A 19555-nucleotide genomic window follows, 5' to 3' on the forward strand; every position below is an offset into this window, starting at 1 on the left:
AGCTAGCCTCATGGGAAGGAGGAGGGACACGGTGCTTCCCAGGAGCTAGCCTGAGTCATAGGCCGCCCCCCACAGCCACCGCAGACAGGTCTTGGGAGAAGCACAGGGAGGGGCCTCAAAGAAGGAAGCTCCAGTCCAGAGGGCCACCTTGTACCCACACAGCTGTGGCAACAGCTGCTCCTCTGAGCTCTGTCTCCTCCCCTGGAAAAGGAAGGCCTGTCTGCAAGCTCCCAGGAGAGACCCCGACCCAACAAGGCAGAGGTTAACTCTCTGTGGGGGAGGGCCACCACGCCCAGTTTCCAGGTAAGGAAACTGAGGCACAGGGGGCAGCCCAATTCCACAGGGCACGCAGTTCAGGGAAGGGAAGCAACCAGTCTGAGTTGACACGGTGGCTGCCTCCCACCCCAAGACTCCCTGAGGGTGAGGCTGGCGCAAGGAGCATCTGTTGAGTAATTGAAGGTAGAATGGCGCAAGAGACAAGTGCGGGGTACCCAGCTGAAGCTAGGCTCACAGCTCCCGTCGCTGTGTGTGCACCCCAGACCTGGCTTTTCCAGCGCAGAGAGCAGGACGAGGAGGTGATGGGGTGCGAACCCCAGCTCTGATACCCCCCGGCGGTGAGGCCTCGAACAAGCTGTGTCCTCCGCTCCACCTGTAGTCACACACAGGTCATCCTTCTGGTCCCTAAATGTGCTGGGAGCCACACACACCACAGGGCCTTTGCACGTGCCATTCCTTCTGCCTAGAACTCTGTCCTCCTCATCTGGGGCTCTCATCCTCCAGATCGCAGCCCCTGTGTCATTCCCACAGATCACTAAGTTCAGGACTCTTTCCTTTTCACTGTTGTCATTACACGCTTAGCAGTGATTTGCTGATTAATGTCACTTGGCTGTTAACCCCACAAGGACAGACCACAAGGACCAGTCTCGGTCCTGCTGCACCCTTGTTAATCCACCAGAGGTCCAGGCAGGTAAGAGGCGAATGCAGGCTTACTAAAGGGTATCAGGATGGGGGGGAGGGGTGGATGGCCAGTGAACGGAACGCCTAATAGATGGCTGGATCGATGGGTGGACGTGGGTTGGGTGCACACACTGGTGGCTCTCTGCCTCCGTGTCTCCAAAGTAAAAGGCACGGCGTCAGTCTCCTCGGGCTGTTTTTTGACGGCTTTCCCCCCTGGTTACAGACAGAGCAGAGTGTGGGCTGCTCCCCTCACCCTCACCAGGCTCCCCCAGGGCAGGGGGTGTGGCCTGCTGACTGCAGAGAAATCCCATCGGATCTCTCAGTCTCCCCAGAGATCCAGACCCTGGGCAGGGGTGTGGCCCTGGCAGGGAGGCCTCTCCAGGAGGGCCAGAGGAGGGGTTCCTGGAGAGATGGTGGTCTCTGGGAAGGAGAGCCCAGAAATCATGTGAGGCAAGGTCTGCAGAGCAACAGCTGTGTGCAGGGGCTCTGCCGGTGACAGGGGTGGTCTGAGAGAAGTCAGGCCACATTCGGGGGGAAGTCAGGAGCAGTTTGGAGGGAAAAGAACTTTTTGCCAGACATGCAGGGGCATCTTGAAAGAGGTTTGCAGCATTCAGGAAATACAGATGTTTCCAAGGGGAAGACGGGGGTGTTGGGGAGGCTTTATCTCGGGGTAAAAACAGGTGTGAGGGAGATGCCGGGGGTTCTGGGACAGCAGACCACTGCCCCACAGGCCCAACGCCCTCTTCCCCATCCCCCCTCTCCAGTCCCCACATCCTCCAGCCCCGAAAGGCCACACCGTGGGCCTTGACTCTGCCCCTGGGACACTGGCCTCAGCCTTCCAGCCAGAGGGCCTCTCAATGTGCAGGTGGGTTCGTTTCCTCATGGTCGTGTTACCAGCAGATCCCAAATGTCCATGCAGGTTGGCAGCCGGGAGGGCAGAGTCCCACAACCACCCACCGCTCCCCCCGCCGAGCCGGTTGTGCTGGCCTTGCCTGGATGCCCCCCATCCCAGCTGGGCCCCAAGACTACCCGCCCCCTTCAACATCAGCAGGTGCCCCGGCCTGAGGACCCAAAGCATCTCAATTCTTCCCCATAAAAGACAACTGTGCACTGATTTTTCAGGTGGAAAAACTGAACCAGTCAAGGACAGGAATCCCTCTTTCCAGGGAGAGAAGCTGAAGTCCATCCGGGAAAAGAGGTGGGCCTCCTTAACCCATCAAAGGCCCTGGCCAGGGCTTGGAGATGGAGGACTGCTTGTCTTTACTGTATTTTCTTTAGAGGTGAGAAAAGGTTCTGTCTTTGGTATGGACACCCTCACTCCAGGCAGAGGGTGGAGGCAGGCAGGGCGTCAGCAGGATAAAGGGGTCGTGGGCCCCCATTTCTTGGCCTTGTTGACCCCGCCCAGGGACGGCTGGAGAGAGGCCTATGCGGAGGAAGGAGAGACAGTGGCGGTTCCAGCCTGACCAGGGTCCGGAGGGAGAGGCTGAGGAGCCCGTAAGGCCACAACAGGGGCATCTGCGGAGCAGGACAGGAGCTGGGAGCTGAGAACCATCACCTGGGGAAGAAAGAGAAGGAGAGGTCAAGGGTCAGCTGAGACGGCAACCAGAGACCCAGGTTCCGGCGTCCAGGACCCTGAACCTCAGTGACAGGGCCCAGTGAGGGCCTCCAGGCTGAGGGACCGGGGTGAAGCTCCCCACGTTCTTACAGTGTGACCTAGGGTAGTGCTCTAACCTCCCTGTGCTATTTCTTCTGCAAAACGACAATGCTAATGACAGTGCCAGTTCAGAACCACGGGGGAAGCCTGTGGAGTTTCGGGAGGTGGGAGCATAGCTATTATTACTGCCATCAGCATTGTTTCTCGGATCCAAACACCTTGGGGAAGAGAAGCAAACACACAGCCCCGCACCTGCTGATCCTTTCAGGTGTCCCATGGGCCCACCCCCAGCCCCAGAAGCCCTTCCCTAGACTGGAAACCCCTTCTATGACTGCAGCCTGAGGCCTGGGTGGGGGAGGAGGCGGGAAGGGGACCGTTGTCTTGGGGACAGGAGAGCAGCCCAACCTGGCCAGAAGCTCCTCTCTGCTGAGCCCTTGGGGAAATTCCACAACCCTCTTCCTTTGCAGCCCCTCCCTCCCCAGCTGAGCCCCCAGCTCCTGGCTTCCAAATCCCAGGTCTTGCCTCTCCCTCCTCCCCAAGACAGTTTATGCCACCACCACCCCCTGCACCCGCAGCTCACGCGCATGTCCTGCCTAAACCACCCCCCACCTCCCCCAGAGGCCCCAGTCTCTCACCAAAAGGTCCTGGAACCACCCAGACCCAGACCTGCCTGTCCCTCTCCAACACCAAAAGCAAAAGCCCAAGGGTGCACCTTTTCATCTCACGCACCTCTCCTGAAACACCCATCGGACCCAGGCTACGCTAGCCCCTCCTCCAGAATAGTGCCCCCCCCCCCCCGTGTTTAATTAAACACGGAGTTACCATAGCAACTCAGCAATTCCACTCCTGGGTATATGCCCAAGAGCCACGAACATAGTCCACGCAAAAACCTGGACGTATGTGTTCTGAGTGGTCTTCCTCGTGATAGCCAAAAAGTGGAAACACCCAAAGGTCCACTGACAGTGAGTGGATAAACACGTGCCCACCGCGCACGCGCACGTCCACAGATGACTGCATCCCCCGCGCATGCGCACGTCCCTCGGCTGCAAGCCGAAGCGAGACATCCACACCTGCTGCCCGTGGGCGCACCCCGAACACACGACGCTCAGGGAGGGAACCAGACACGAGAGGTCACACGGAGTGTGAGTCCACGTGTGTGAAACGTCCAGAACAGGCTCATCCACGGATGGGAAGGGGGCTCGTGGGGGCCGGGGACTGGGGGAGGGGTGATGGTGACAGGGTACCTTTTGGGGTGGTAGAATGTTCTGGAATTAGGTAGAGGATGGTTGCACATCTCTAAACATGCTAAAAAACAAAACAAAACAAAACACTGAGTTGCACACTTTAAATGGGTGAACTGTGTGCTTTGTGAATTTTCTCAGTTTCTAAAATGAGAGAAAAGCTGGCGAACGGGTGAAGCTGGGATCCGTGGGGCCCACTGCGCACCTGGCTCAGGGCTCGCGTTTGACCACGCCGCGCAGATGCAGCTCGCTTTCGGCCGCCACGATGGGTTGCCCATTCTGCAGGTGGTAGTCGATCAGATGGCTGATGCTCTCAAAGAGCACATCCTTCGTCCGCACCTGTGGGGCCAGAGGCCTCAGCGTCAGCAGCACTGGGAGCTGGAGAGGCCTGCTGACTGGGAATCTGCAACCTCGGGAGCCTGCCCCGTGGGTCTGATGCATGCTCCAGTCTGAGAGCTGCTGCGTCAGAAGCTTCCAGGACTTCAACCATAGAATCAGACTCAAGATTCCAGAGTAAGGTATGCACACGGGCCCCAAAACCACCAGGGTTCTGTGGTCCCCAACAGACCCCTTTTTGGTGGTCCCCAAAAAGTCGTGTCCGTGTCCCAAACCCTGGAAGCCGTGGACAGGAACTTATTTGGAGAAAGTGTCTTTGCAGATGTGTCTTTGATGCAGTTCAAAGACACAGCTGATGGTTAAAAAACACGCAGGCTTCAAAGATGTCAAAACAGATGAACGTGGGGAAAGGGGGTGGGGGGGGTAGAGGGAAGCAAACCACAAGAGACTCAATGATAGAGAACGAACTGAGGGCTGAGAGAGGGAGGTGGGTGGGGGTGGGCTAGATGGGTGATGGGCACTAAGGAGGGCATTTATTGGGATGAGCACTGGATGTTGTATGTGTGTTATGAATCACCGAATTATACTCCCGAAGCCAATTTTACCATACATGTTAACTAACTAGAATTTCAGTAAATACTTGATATCAAAAAATAAAACTTAAATTTGAAAAAGGAACTAAGCTTAGTCTCTTCAAAAAAAATGAGAGAGGGGTGGCTGGGGGCTCAGTCGGTTAAGCATCTGACTTTGGCTCAGGTCATGTTCTCGTGGTCCATGGGTTCGAGCCCCACACTGGAGTCTACGCTGACAGTTTGGAGCCTGGAACCTGCTTGGAGCCTGGAACCCTCTCTCTGTGCTCCCCCCCCTCAATTGTTCTCTCTCCCCTGCTTCTCAAAAATAAATAAACTTTGGGGCGCCTGGGTGACTCAGTCGGTTAAGCGACCGGCTTCGGCTCAGCTCATGATCTCGCAGTTTGTGAGTTTGAACCCCGGGTCGGGCTCTGTGCTGACAGCTCTGAGGCTGGAGCCTGCTTCAGATTCTGTGTCTCCCTCTCTCACTGCCCCTCCCTGGCTTGCAGTCTGTCTCTCTCTCAAAAATAAATAAACATTAAGAAATTTTTAATAAATAGATGAAAAGAAAGTGTGCATCATGAAGAAATTTACTAACTTGTAGACCCTAGAACTCCTTGCAAATTGACATGTTTATGAGGCTTGAAATACATTATTTAAAAAAAACACTCAAAGACATCATTCTTTGTAAGACACACAGTGATGACATGAGACAAAGATAATGTAAAAACGGGGTGGGGGGACAAAACAAGAGACCCATAAATATGGAGAACAAACTGAGAGTTACAGGAGGGGGTATGGGAGGGGGGATGAGCTAAATGGGTAAGGGCACCAAGGAATCTACTCCTGAAATCATTGTCATACTATATGCTAACTAACTTGGATGTAAATTTTAAAAAATAAAAAATAAAAATTAAAAAAAAAAAAAAAAGACGCATAGTGATGACAGACTGTAGGGGCAAAAGCGCATCTTATAATTGATCAAATACAGCACTTTGTAACCCCTGAAAGGCCTCGAGGCTAGAAAAGGTTTTGTAACCCCTAAAACGCCGTATAGACTGGGAACTCCCCTGTAAACCCTGAAATTCTTCTTAAACGGGAAAATACTTTGTAATTCTAAGCTACCTGGTAAACGGAAACAGAATCTGCTTTGTAACCCTCAAACAACTTCGTTAAACCTAAAGGTGCTAAGGCCGTCCATCCGGGCCATGCTCCCGGCCCCGGCCCCGGCCCCGCCCCCTGCGGCCCCGCCCCTCCGCTCTCAGGCCCCGCCTCCGGCCCCCGCGCGCCACCTTACCACGCCCTCAGGGTCCACAAGTAGCAGGTGCTTGGGCTGCCCCGCGTGCATGCCTGTGAGGACGTACTGCCCGGGATTGGTGACGCTGTCGCGCACCAGGAAGTCCCCGTCGGCTCGAAGCAGCTTCTCTGCGGCCCTTCGGCTCATCTGGCCATGGTACCAGGGCTCCTGCCGCAGCTGCTCCTCCGTGGGGGCGATGGGGGCCCGGCGGGTGGGGGGGCTGGGCCACTGGTCCTCCAGGGGAACGGGCGCTACCGCCGCCCCCGCCCCCGCAGAGCACTCGTGCAGCTTCAGAGCGTCCTCGAAGGGTCCTGGAGGCGAAGATGAAGTGCAGGAGGCGGGGTTGGCAGCTGCCTCCTGCTGGAAAGCGGAGGTGGGTGGCCTGGGCTGGGAGGAAAAACCTCCAGGTGGTTACCCCCCACCCAGGACCTGAGCAACATTGAGCACCTAGGGTGCCTCAGACCTTGCCCTAAGGCCACAGTACGTCACTGGCTGTGCGCTGAGTGGGTGTGTGTGTGTGTGTGTGTGTGCTCTGTGTGGTGCCAACCTGGTCACCAGTCACCTTCCTGCCCCTCTAATGGGTTCTATTAGTTATGCAGTATATTCTCACGGATTCGGTTAAGTCTATGCAAATGAGGTCAGCGTTTCTTCCTCTCCAGTGTTTATGCCTGTTTCACTAATTGCCTGGTGACATCGCCAGCCCCTCTAATACGACACTGCATCTCGGTGGCAGGCAGCAGGCATCCCTTTCTCTTACAGACATTCACAGAAAAGCTTCCTATGATATGCAGGGGTTTTCTGAGGCTTCCAGCAAGCACCAGTGTGACACTGGACAAGCCACTCGCCCTCTCTGAGCCTGTCTCCTCACAGTAAAGTGGATGTGGAGCTGTGGCGCGGCATAGATCAGACACCCTGGAAGGCAGAATCCCAGCGCTGACCCCCGCACTCCCACTTGCCTTCCACTTTCTCACCCTTGGGAATCCCTCCTCCCTGACTCCTTCCATGGTCTGGGCGCAGCCAACCCAGCCTCCAGCCACCAGGACGTGTGACCGCACGAGTCAGAGACAGACCCAGAATTTTCAATGGAAGCCTGGCCAGGGTTGCTGGGCCGCCTGGTCACCCCGGGGGACCGCCGGCCTCAGAAGCCCCCACACTGGAGCAGCTCCTTTCCCAGGTGAGGACTGCTGTGGGGAGGCAGCGGGGGCCACGCCTTTAGTCTGGCAACTGCTGCACAGTGGGCACTATCAGCCCATGTCCTATTGCGGTAAGAAATCCAGTTGGGGGGCCTGGGTGATGGCACGGAACCTGCTTAGGATTCTCTGCCTCCCTCTCTCTCTGCCCCCCGCTCACATGCACACTCTCCAGTTGTCAGATGGTGGGGAAGGGGGCTTGGCAGACTTTGTGAAGGAAGAAATTTCCAGCCGGCTTCCTGGGGCTCTCCCACTAGGGAGGCGTCCCGAGGAAGGGAGATGACCATGCCTGTGGATGATCACGACATTGGCGTGGTTGCAGATAATGACGCTGTTTGGATCGCAAACTTCCCCCGATAGACTGACCACCCCCTCAGGCTGGGGCATCACGGAGGGAAGAAAGGAATCAAGTGTTCACTCCATCAATATGTGGTTCGGCCTCCCTCATTACACTGGGGTCCCCCCAAGGTTGCCTCCCCCACCAGGCTGGGATTCCCAGTGGAAGGGGCTTGGGCCTACTGCCTGGAGCCACAGAGTCACCTGAGGAGGGAGCTAAAATCCCCTTGTCAGACTGGGAGACCCAGAGGTAAGGAGCTACCCCCGCCCCCAAGAGACTAAGGAGTATCATGGAGAAGAGGGGCCTGAGCCTCCCCCATCATACTAGCCACTCTTTCCAGGCATGAACTGGGCCCCTCCCCTCAGACTAGGGACCCCTACAGAGAGGAGGCTGGCTTACTCCCAACAGACTGAAGAGCCCCGGGGAGGGGGGTGGGGGGAGGCCACCAGAGCCTCCCCTATCACACTAGGGAGTCCTGTAGGAAACACTTCCCACCCCACCCTCACCACTTTGCAAAGTCCCAACTGAAGAGTGCTGGGCCTCCCCCATCAGACTACAGGTTGCTAGGGGCATGGCCTCCCCCCTCAGGCTGGCCTGCCCCTACATACGCATGTCGAACAGGTCCTTCTTGGGGCTGTCCTCCGGCTGCAGGGGCTCTGGGGCATCCAGACCCTGTGTGTTGACGTACAGGTGGTCCTCATAGTCTCGGGGGCCCCGTGCATCAGCCTGCACGTAGCCATCCCCTGGTGGGCCTGGGGAGGGTAGGAGGAGTGGAGGGGCCAGCTGGGGGAGCAGCAGACCTCACCTGGGAGCCCCGCCCAAGCCCGCCTCCCTGCCGTATGGAAACTTCACACCCTCTTGCAGAGCCATCTGGAGTGAAAACCCATAAATGTCCAACCAGGGACTGTGGGGCACTAGAGGGCCACTCTCGGGGAGGGGCCACTGCGACTAGGCAGGACGATGGCAGAAACCCCCATGTTTCTGTTAAATGTCCCCATCTAAAAATTACTAACAACGAACTGTCCCCTCTGTAATTATGCTAGCCACATGACACATAGGTCATGTGTTTCTGTTTCTGTCCTGTTGTAGGATTTCCTTTCTTTTCAAACTTAATTGTGAGTGTGTAACGCATTTGCATGGTTCAAAAGCCACAACCACAGTAAAAATTATCCTTGGAGGGATTTCTCACTTGGGTCCACTCAGTGCCCCATTCAGATTCTGCTGGATCCTGACCACTTTGCCTCTGCCCTGTTCCCCTGCCCTCACCCCTCCCAGGGTGTTGGGTTTTTGCTGGTCTGACAGGTTCCCAGGTAAATGGCGTCTGGGGGACCTTACTTCCCATTTCTCTTATTTTGAGCAAGGCTGAGCTTTTCCCAGGTTCAAAGGGCATTTGTGCGTATTTTTCTCAGAACTGTCTCTTCATTTCCAGACGTCACCACTTTTAATCCTTGGCAGAGAAATAATGATTTTGGCACACTGCGTGGCCAAATCCAGCCCAAGGGCCCTACTGTTTGCAATCCCCATGGTATGCCAACTACATCCTTAACCTCATGGGCATTGGGCTCACAGGCCAGCTCCGCCTGCCCTCTGTGGACAGGGGAAAGTTCGCCACCCTCTCTGTGCCTAACTCTCTTCCTCTGTAAAATAGGGAGAATAGGAGTCTCCTTCATAAGCGGGGTGAGGACCAAAACCGTAGAACAGTGTCTGGCAAACAGATACGATTCGATAGGAGTGCTGACCATGTGCCAGGCCTGGATGGCTGATGGGGGCAGAGAGGTTTCGGTGCAGGCTTCCCGGTATGCCTGGAGGAGGCATGGATTCTCCCAGCCTTTCATGGCCAGGGCCAGGGAAGAGGGAAGAAACTCAGGTTGCAGAATCCGGACAGAGAGAATCCCCAGACACAGGAGCTGGGGCATTGATGTATTGGGAGGAGTTCTTGGCTAGAGAATTGGGAAAGGCGTAAACAGAAGCCTTAACAGTGTGTGCAAAGGCTCAGGGCTGGGAAGTGCCTATGAACCCTGGAAGTCATGGGTGAGCAGCCCATGTCCCAGACAAACAGCACACAAGGGCCACATTATAGCTTGGCACCTGGTTCTTTAACCACTGGGTGCTGGCAGTCGACGAGGGTTCTGACGCTTGGCAGCGAAGTGCCCAGATTATCTGGGAAGATCTAAAAAAAAAAAAGCCCAGCACAGATGTTAGGCTGTGAGGGGACAGGCGACTACAGCAGGCTGGTGGGCGAACCGACAGGCACCCTCGCTTCGGAGAGCAGCTTAGCGGCCTCCAGTAACGTGACTAACAGGCTCTGATGTCAGCAGCCTCACGGCTCGGCACCCACAGGAGAATAACGGGGCTGCACACCGTGTGTGTGAGGGGAACCCTCGGTGCCCACCAGTAGGAGCTACGTAGGCAAGCAAGCTCCAGGAGGCTGACGCTGCAGAACCTCAAAGCGACCAAGACGCCCACAGCACGCCTGGAGAGTCACCATGTCTGCGGGTGCCCGTTCTTACCGAGCCCGAGAGGAGACACAGAGGAGCCGGGGGGCTGAGCGCCCCGACTGGGAGCAGAGGGCCAAGGGGGTGCCAGCCTTACGTCACTTCTCATTCTGTGTAACAGGGCAAAGTGCTCGTGGGCCGAACACCCAGTCGATTCGTGAAAGCCAAAGCCTGAAGTGCCAGGTGGTGGGGACGCGCGTGATTTCCATCACAAGAGAACAAGGAGCCGCCCTCAGGGGACCGGACCGTGTCGAGACCAGAACCAGCGGAGTGACGAACATCCGTGGCCCTTCGTCACACCACAGACGCCACAGCAAGCACTTGGAGTCTACCCAAGTGTCTGTGAGTCAAGTGCAGGCGAGATAAAAGAGATCCTCTGCGCGGGGGGGTCGCGGGCAGTGCGAACAAGAACGGGCACGGGGCGCGTGCTGATGCGGAAGGAACTTCAGGATGGATTGCTACATGGGAAAAGCTAGGTGGGAGCGAAAGACATAGTACATGGATTGGAATGCGCGTGAACGTCCGTGGAAAATACTGGAAAAATAACGGAAACTGGTACTAAGTGGTGGCCTGACTGGGGAGGTGGATAGGCAAACGGGGCCAGGGTGACACAATGACTTCTCACTGAAGGCCTTTCTGTGCTCTGGCATTTTGAACCACGTGAATGCCGTGTCTCTCCCAAAATGCAATGAACCTAGTCTGTACAGAAGAAAGACAAACCAGCTAAGAGTGTGGGGGGTGCACAACATCTCGCGGGTGAAAGTGAAGTGGTGCAGAGGAGAGGCACTGGGGGGGGGGGGGGCGGGGGCCTCCCTGAGCCTCCAGGGTACCTACTGTTACCTGAGGGGCCCAGGTCCCATGGCAGACTGCGGGTGTCCTTTCGAGCAGGTGATACGCCCTGAAAAAGAGAGTGAGGGGTCCTTCTGCCACGTGCAAGCCCCTTCCCAGCCCAGCACCCCGCCCTCCCGGAGGGCTGGACCTTCCCAGCCCAACACCCCACCATCCAACACCCTGCCCTCCTGCACGGCTGGAGACCTAAGTCAGACGCTAAGAGGGAAGCTCTGCACCCTGCCAACCCTGCCCCCAGGCCCTGGCTGCTGCATGCTGTTCCCTTCACCTGGATGCCCTTCCCTGCACTGCTCTCCCGGGCAACTCCTGTTCACCCGTCAGGGCCCAGCCCAAACACTGCTTCCTTGTGGAAGTCCTCGGACCACAAAGTCAGTCTCCCTGTTGTACATTCTCATTACCTCCCCTGGAAACCTGTCTCGTCTCGTGGCCCTGATTAAACTGCCAATAGAATTCTCTAATCAGTGTCTGAGGGTGGGAGTCACATCCGGAGTAGGGCCAGACCCATCTGTGCAATTTGGGGCAGGAAGGAGGGAAAGGAGGGGCAGGGAAGCATGAGATACCTTCCCCTAGGGTCAAGGAGAAGGGAAGCAGAAGGAGAAGCCAGGGTCAGGCCCAAGGAGCCAGTGCCTCGAGATGACCTCCCACCATCCCTCCCCCATGAGGGCCACAGAGGCTGACCTGGCCGAGGGCGCCGACGGCACAGGGCTGAGTTAGGGCGAGCCTGGAGTCCACCAGCCCGCCCAGGGGCGGCTCCTTCCCTGGGATGCTGTTGTAGTAATTGTGTTCCGTTTCCTCCTCGTCCCCCCAGGCCGACTCCTCGGGCCTGGTCAGCCTGGGGACAGACAGCAAGCAGGAGCACAGGCAGGGACCTCAGGTCTCAGGGGCAGAGAGAGAGGGAGCTCCTGCCAGGACGCCAAGGCCGCGTGGCTGGAGCTTTGCTCGGTGGGCCGGGCTGAGCCCCTTCCTGCTCTGGGCCAGTGCTCTTTCCTCCTCTATAAAATGGGACCTCGCACTCTTTCCAGTGCCTTCTAGAAACTACAGCTGGTCTCCACTCCCTTGCGCCCACCTCTGCCCACCCCGCCCCCACCAGGCAGCACACACAGGGTGCCGGTCTGGCACACAGGGCCGGTGCCGCGGGGCCGGGATGGGAGTGCCCTCAGCACCATCTGGCCCTGCAAGGGCCCCTGTAGAAATTGATCAGGCGACTGCGGTCCGGACAGCCAGACAGGGGAGGCTGTTATCAGTGTTTATCAGGCACAGGGTGCAGGCAGCAGAGGAGGGCCCCGCAAGCGGACACGATGGACATGTGAGCCCGTGTGGTGAAGGCATGCTGGTGAGGGGCTGAACGGAGGAGAAGCGCACGGCAGCATGTATTCCTGCAGACGCTCCCTATTCCTTAAGGTGAGCACGTTTGTACGTCTAACACGTTCACCTGTCCGTCATTTAGTCTGGCAAGTTTCCACCCAGTGAGCTACTAAGTAGCTAAAAGCAGGGCTCAGCAAGTCTGGCCCCGCCTGCATGCGTGCAGCCTAGGAGCTAAGAATGCTTTCTACTCTTTTAAACCACAAAACTTTTAAGTGATTAGGAGAACATGCAAAGAACAATATTTGGTGACACGTGAAAATTACATGAAATTCCGAATTTAGCTCCTATAAATACAGTTTTGCTGGCAGGCAGCCCATTGATCCTTTCACGTATGGTCCCCAGCCGCTCTTGCTACAATGGCTGAGGCAGATGTTCTGGCCCAGGAAGCTGAACACACTGACTGGCCCTTTTGCAGAAGCGTTGGCCACACCCGTCCAGGCTGGTGATGACCACAGCCGCTGACTGGCTCCCCTAATCCTCGCCCCAGCCCGGGCGCGGGCTGTTTTCACCCGGGTTTTATAGAGGAGGGTGTGGCGACCGGGCAGTGGAGCCGCGTGCCCACTGGGAGCAGAGAGGGAAGGAGGGACAAAGCGAAGGCCCACACCCGGGGTGGAGATGGTGAGGGCAGGGACTGCGCATCTGGCCTTGGTCAGGTGGCACGATGTCTCTGGGAAGACGTGGAGGACGTGGCCTGGTACCTTTCCGGGGGCAGGACCACCCTGGGGGGGCTGTGCAGGTACTGTTTGAAGCGCAGCTCGAAGGCTTGGCCCACGGTGCTGATGATGCTCTGGGCGAGGCCCTCACAGCACTCCAGGATGTGGCAGGCTGCAGAGGGTCACGGTAGCATCAGCGTAGCCTCGGCCCACTGGCACAGCAGCCCACAGGGCCCCCGCCCGCCCCCACTGGGACCTCACCTCTCTGGTTGATGGGATCCTTGGCTACGTAGGCCACATAATCAGTCATGTCCTGGGGGAGACAGAGGACAAGTGGGAGGGCTGGACCTGCCGGGGCCACCCCGGCCTGGTAAGGGGGCAGGGGTGGATGGGCATGGGGCCGTAGGGCACAGATAGGACCAGAAGTCTACCCCCCCAGTCCCTGGCCTTACCGTGTCACCTCCCGACGCAAAGGAGATAGACTGCATGTGGTGGTTGGCAATGACCTGGTGGGAGAGAGACACAGTCATGGGGGCCACAGTCCTGGGGCCGGGGAAGGGGGCAGGCTCACCAGGCCAGGGCCACAGAGAAGCGACCAGGAAAGGGCTGGAGTCAGAATGGGGACCAGGGTGACCAGGAGAGCAGCTGGATGGGGAACGCCCGCCACCCTCACACGTGCATACTTCTGACACCCAGACACAGACGCACGGACACGCCTGTAGACGTGCACAGACACACGGACAGCCCACAGACGTGCACAGACATGGACACAACCACAGACGTGCACAGACACACGGACACGCCCTCCCACACACAGATGCTCACACATGCAGTCACACACACTCAAGCCCATCTTTGCACCCTCACGCCTGGTGCTCTGGCCTGCGCGTCCGCCCAGACACACACCGCGGACGGCGCACTAATCTGGCACAGCCAATGCAGCCATGGAGGCTTGGAGGAGACGCAGGAGGGAAGAGCCGGAGGCTCTTTTCTGGCACCAGCGCCCAGGCATCATCATCTGTGTGCTCATTTGCGTGCTCATTTGCATGCTCATTTACATTTGCTTGCTCATTTGCATGCTTGTTTTTGGTGCACACTTGCAGGCCTGTTTCCCTGTTCATTCACGTGCTCGTTTGCATCCATTTGCCACCTCCCATTGCTGTCCTCAGTGCTCATGTTCCTTCAGGGCCCAGGGAGCAGTGGCCGCCTCACCAGGTGCTCCACAGATGCCCTGCTTGGGCTCCCTCCGTGGTGCCCCCACATCACCGCTCTTCCCAGGCTCACAGTGCTGTCTGGACAAGTCCTAACTCCCCACCACGAGCCTCACTGGCCTCTCCAGCTCTGTCTCCCCACAGGGTGACCTATGCCTAGGACATCTCTCCTCACCTCCTCCCTTGGAGCCAGCATCACCGCCTCCAGGAAGCCCTTCGTGACACCCCTGCTAGGTTACAGTGCCCTGTGCACACCTACAGCACCCCTTGCCTGGCCTCACAATGCTTTTTATTTTTTTATTTTTATTTTTTTTTAATTTTTTTTTTTTTAAACGTTTATTTATTTTTGAGACAGAGAGACAGAGCATGAACGGGGGAGGGTCAGAGAGAGGGAGACACAGAATCCGAAACAGGCTCCGGGCTCTGAGCTGTCAGCACAGAGCCCGACGCGGGGCTCAAACTCACGGACCGTGAGATCGTGACCTGAGCCGAAGTCGGCCGCCCAACCGACTGAGCCACCCAGGCGCCCCTCACAATGCTTTTTAGAATTTGTAATTATTCCCTTATCTATGCAATATTATTTTGCTGGATTGTTTCCACTAGAAGATTCCCGGCCAGGGGCTTTCACCCTCAGCACTGCTGACAATGGGGTGGGGTCCATCTCGGCGGGGGTGTCCTGGGCACTGTGGGGTTCAGCAGCCTCCCTGCACCCCACCCCGCACTCGTGCCAACTGTGAGTGCCATGAGGGCAGCTCGGCTCCTGGCTCAGGCGGGGCCTCAGCACATCTCCAGATGAACATGTTCATACACAGCCCCACACCTGTCATCTCTCCAGCTTCGCCCACGGGACCCTGGACCTGCCCTGCACAGGGGGCTGCTGGGGGCTGAGGACACGGGTGGCGGCACTCACCTGGCGCGTGGCAGGCACGGACAGGTTGAGGCCGTCGGTGGAGATGCTCACAGCGATGCTCATGCCAGCGAAGCGCAGGTTGCTCTTGCCCAGGATGGAGGCTAGCGCCTTGTTCGGGGCCTGGGGACAGGGCAGAGGGCAGTGCTGGGCCTGCACAGTGGGGAGCCCAGGCACTGGAAAAGGTGGGGCAGCAGAGGGGCTCCAGCTGGGGCAAGGTCCAGGAAGGCCACGGCGCCCCCCCCCCCCTCCCCCGCTCCAACCACACCCACCAGGACCACAAGCCGGTCACCCACCTTCTTCTTCCAGGAGCCCCGGATGCCAGGCACTGCCTCATGGAGCCGGTTGATGGCTTCCCTGTGGGGGGGGGGGGGGGGGTAGGAGGAGGCTTAGTGAACTCGGAGGGGGGCTTGGGGAGGGGGTAGGAGCTCAGGGAGTGTGGGGGGCAGAAGCCATGGGCAGAGAAGGTACTTGGATCCTGAGCTGGGAAGGGGCTCACAGGAGGGAGGGAAGCGGGTACCTGGAGAAAGGAGGGAGGAACAGAGCCATGGACGGGGGGCTCTCAGCCCCCAACCCGTTTGTACCCGGCAGATACCCATGCACATACCGACCTCAGCTCTTGCCCTCTGGGGCTTCCTTCTCAGTGACCAACACATCCCTGGGCCATGGCCCAACTCCAAACCACAGGGGTGAGATTCAGGGGAGCCAACGACATAGGGCCTCAGCCTGGACCCCAAGTGTCATGCGGCCACAGGCCAGCCAAGATCCCCAGCTGTGGCATGAGAGCGTGACCTCTGCTCTGGGCTCGCCAGACTAAGAGACAGACCTCTGTGAAACCGCTAGCCCCGGGGAGGACTGGAACTTCACGGGCCCTGAAGGTCAGAGGGACCGTGCTGGGCCCCAAGCGGCCGGGGCCCTCACACCCGGCAGGCGCAAAGGCAAAAAGGCGCGGCGGGAAAGGTCTTGCTGCTCAAACAGCGAGATGTGGAGACACCACACAGCCCGACACCCCACCTCCCATCCCAGGAGACATGAAAACACACGTGCACACAAAACCAGTGCACGCGCGTTCACAGCAGCACGAGTCACAACAATCACCAAAAGGTCGAAGCCACCCAAGTGTCCATTGACAGGTTGACAAACAATGCGTCCACCGCGCAGGCACAGGTCCACAGAGGAACGTGTCCTTCGCGCACGCGCACATCACGCAGGTGTGTCCACCGCGCATGCGCACATCCGCAGAGAAACGCGACCACCGCGCACGCACGTGTCACTCAGGTACATCCACCGCGCACGCGCACGTCCACAGATGAACGTGTCCACCCCGCACGCGGACACCCCTCCACCGCGCACGCGCACATCACTCAGCCGGGAGCAGGCGCGAGAGGCACCCGCCCCCGCCGCCCCGCGGGCAGACCCTGGACACACGAGGCTCAGGGAAGGAACCAGACACGAGAGGCCACACGGGGTGTGAGTCCGCGTCTGGGAAACGTCCAGAACAGGCACACCTCTGTGAAGAAACCAAAACACATCGAGTTGTGGACTTTAAGTGCGTGAATTGTCTGATGTGTGAATTACAACTCAGTAGAGTGTTTTTATGCCTACAGTGAATGGCCTGTTTTCACATGCAAAAAGACCTCGATCCTGGGACGCCTGGGTGGCTGGGCGCAGGTCATGATCTCGCTGGGGTCCATGCGTTCGAGCCCCACGTGGGGCTCTGTGCTGACAGCTGGCAGCCCTGCCCCTCCCCCGCTCACGCTCTGTCTCTCTCTCAAAATAAATACATAAATAAATAAATAAATAAATAAATAAATAAATAAATAAATAAATAAAACATCAAAAAACAAAATGGACGTGGATCCCTAAGCTTCTTCATGACTCATTCCTGGCAGCTCAGAGCATCACGAGATCGATGTGCTTTGCACCAAAAAAAGCAGGGACAACAGAGGTGCCACCCAGAACCAGCTCGTAGCCCCTTCCAGGCCTGACCTGAGTCCTAGCCGGACACCAGCCAGCACCCGCGGGTCCAGCACACCTGTGGAATTCGCACACGGCAAGGCGCCAGGTGTCATTTCTATTAGAATCCGGGGTCTGGGGAGCAGAGACAACTGGACGGCAGGACAGAGCTGGAACTCAGCTTATGCCCCGCCACAAGGCCATTCTCAGTCCCGCCACACTGTTCTCCAAGCTGTGAGGCAGGAGGGAATGTTGCTGCGCAGACTGTCTGAGCGGCTACTGCCACCTCTCCAAAGCCTCACATCAGCCCTCCCTCAGCTGCCCCGAGGCCCTGGCCCCACAGCAGCCGGTCTCAAAGGCTCACCTGGTCACCTGGGTGCGAGTGTTAAAATCCAGAGAGCGCATGGAGCGGAGGACTTCGATGCAGCCCATGTACTAAGAGAAGAGAGAAGAAGCAATTAGCAGGCAGGCCCTAAGCACGAGCCCAGCAGAGCCTGGGTCAGGTGACAAGTGAATCCAAGCCCTTCCTGCAGCGAGCTCTTCACCCTCGTCTCCAGCCCCGTCCTCAGCAATGTCCAGCTTTGCTGCCTCAGGGCCTTTGCACCTGCTGTGCCCCTGCTGCTCCCTTTCCCCATCTTCGTGTGCACTGGTTCCTTCCCCGTCTCCAGGCTCAGTGTCACCTCCTCAGAGAGAACCCCCTTCCCTGATGCTAAGCAAGTTGTTCCACGGAAGCTGGTTGACTCTCCAGGCTCAGTCTCGCTTTGCCTTAACCATCAGCTGCTTGTTCTCCCTTCCTGTTCCATTAGAGTGTGAGCCCAGGAAGACCAGGATGGTGATGCTCCTGTCACTACTGTAGCCCCAGAACCCGGCACAGGGCCTGCAAGCAGACTGGGAGGAAACCATCTGGCCTGTGAAACCCAGCGCATTGACTGTCTGGCCCTTTCCAGGGAAAGTTTGCTAACTCCTGCCTAGGCCACCATGTCCACGGAAAGGTAGTTCAGAACCTCCAAGAGACAATGCAGAGGGACAGAGGAGGTAGAAACAGTCAGCAGAGCTCCCAGACTGCTTCGACCACAGCCAAGGGAGGGGGAGCGGGGACCAGACTAGGGCCACAAGCCTCTTTCCAGCCAGTGCCTGTGTGCTGGGGGGCATCTGGCACAGCATCTTGAGGGCCACGTGGCAGCAGCACCTGTCCTGTGATTCCCTGTCTGTGCAACGTCCAGACAAGTAAATCCACAGACACAGAGAGGGTTGGCAGGTGCCAGCAGTTAGGGGAGGGGAGGGGATGATGGCTAATGAGGACAGGTTTCTTCTAGGGTGATGGAATGTCCTGGAACCAGATAATGGTGATGGTTGCACAACCTTGCGAATGTACTAAATACTATTAAACTTTGTACACTTTAAAATGGTTAATGGTTGGGGTGCCTGGGTGGCTCAGTCAGTTAAGCGTCCGACTTCAGCTCAGGCCATGATCTCGCGGTTTGTGAGTTCGAGCCCCATGACGGCCTCTGTGCTGACAGCTCTCAGAGTCCGGAGCCTGCTTCAGATTCTGTGTCTTCCTCTCTCTCTGCCCCTCCCCCACTTGTACTCTCCCTCTCAGAAATAAACATTAAAAATTGTTTAAATAAAATGTTAATTTTGTCAATTTTACCTCAATTTTTTAAAAATCATAGATGCCCATACATTTTGACCTTGAAACTCCATTTTTAGGACTTTAGCCCACAGATACATCAGCCCAGGGACTGCCAGTGTGTTTACAAGTCACTATGTGGGGTGGCCCATGCTCTGCCCGCTCCACGGGGCTCCGAGCACAGGACTACAGGGAGACAGGTGGACAGGTGCTTGGTGCCCCGATGGATCCGCGCTTACCCACTCCCTTTGCCCTTGGGCCCCCCCTGGTGCTGGCACCAGGGGCTGGCTCCCTACACCTGGCCCTCTTCTGTGTCTCCTGCCTCAGTCTCCCCTCAGGGAGAGCTTTTGCACAGGCACTCCCTTGCTGCTGGGACCTGTAGAACTGAACAAATTAGCAAGAAATAAGAGACACCCTAAAACAACACATCTGGGCTTGTGCGATCCAATACATGACTGCAGGCCAACTGGAATTACCACTAAACAATGAATATTTCTTAGTGTAAGTATGCCCCCAAATAGTGCATGGGACATACTTATGCCAAAAATTATTGGTATTCGTTGGAACTTTAAATTTAACTGGGCGCCCTGTATGCTTGCTAAATCTAAACAAATCATTCTTGAAATGGAAGAGTATGCATTTGTAAAAGAGACAAGAATTGTTTATTTACATGAAATTATCTCCAAGGTATATTATTAATCAGCAGGAACAAGGTGCAGAACAGAGGTCATGGTGAGTCACGATTCCCTCGGACAAGGGGTCAAGGGGGAAGATGTGCACACATGCGAGTATACACAGTGCGAGTAGATGAGTAATTCTAGCAGATTCTAGCATGGTAAAGTGGTTGTTTCCAGGGGAGAAACCACAGGCTGTTGGCAGACTGAAACTATGCTCACAAGCCGTCCCTC

General features: G+C 57.1%; 1 protein-coding gene across 3 annotated transcripts in view; it reads right to left on the bottom strand.

The window, feature by feature from the left end:
• Positions 1 to 2050: 2050 nt before the first annotated feature.
• Positions 2051 to 19555, bottom strand: part of SHC2 (SHC adaptor protein 2) — a 28793-nt gene continuing 11288 nt past the window's right edge. The window contains exons 2-14 of one of the 3 annotated variants that reach the window (XR_006199604.1): positions 17382 to 17452; positions 15358 to 15418; positions 15065 to 15184; positions 13396 to 13449; positions 13205 to 13256; positions 12989 to 13115; positions 11604 to 11757; positions 10917 to 10974; positions 8190 to 8333; positions 6055 to 6365; positions 4058 to 4191; positions 3856 to 3916; positions 2051 to 2512 (exon numbers count right to left, since the gene is read on the bottom strand). Coding sequence is in view for 2 of the 3 variants with exons in the window: in XM_042927700.1 (XP_042783634.1) it covers positions 4063 to 4191; positions 6055 to 6365; positions 8190 to 8333; positions 10917 to 10974; positions 11604 to 11757; positions 12989 to 13115; positions 13205 to 13256; positions 13396 to 13449; positions 15065 to 15184; positions 15358 to 15418; positions 17382 to 17452 (1281 nt within the window). In the remaining variant the exon portion in view is untranslated. Of the gene's footprint in view, positions 2513 to 3855; positions 3917 to 4057; positions 4192 to 6054; positions 6412 to 8189; positions 8334 to 10916; positions 10975 to 11603; positions 11758 to 12988; positions 13116 to 13204; positions 13257 to 13395; positions 13450 to 15064; positions 15185 to 15357; positions 15419 to 17381; positions 17453 to 19555 lie in introns of those variants that run through there. The other 2 variants (XM_042927700.1, XM_042927701.1) reach the window with 2 other exon arrangements.

This window comes from Panthera leo, chromosome A2 (genome assembly GCF_018350215.1).
Source record: "Panthera leo isolate Ple1 chromosome A2, P.leo_Ple1_pat1.1, whole genome shotgun sequence".
NCBI classification, from domain to species: Eukaryota; Metazoa; Chordata; class Mammalia; order Carnivora; family Felidae; genus Panthera; species Panthera leo.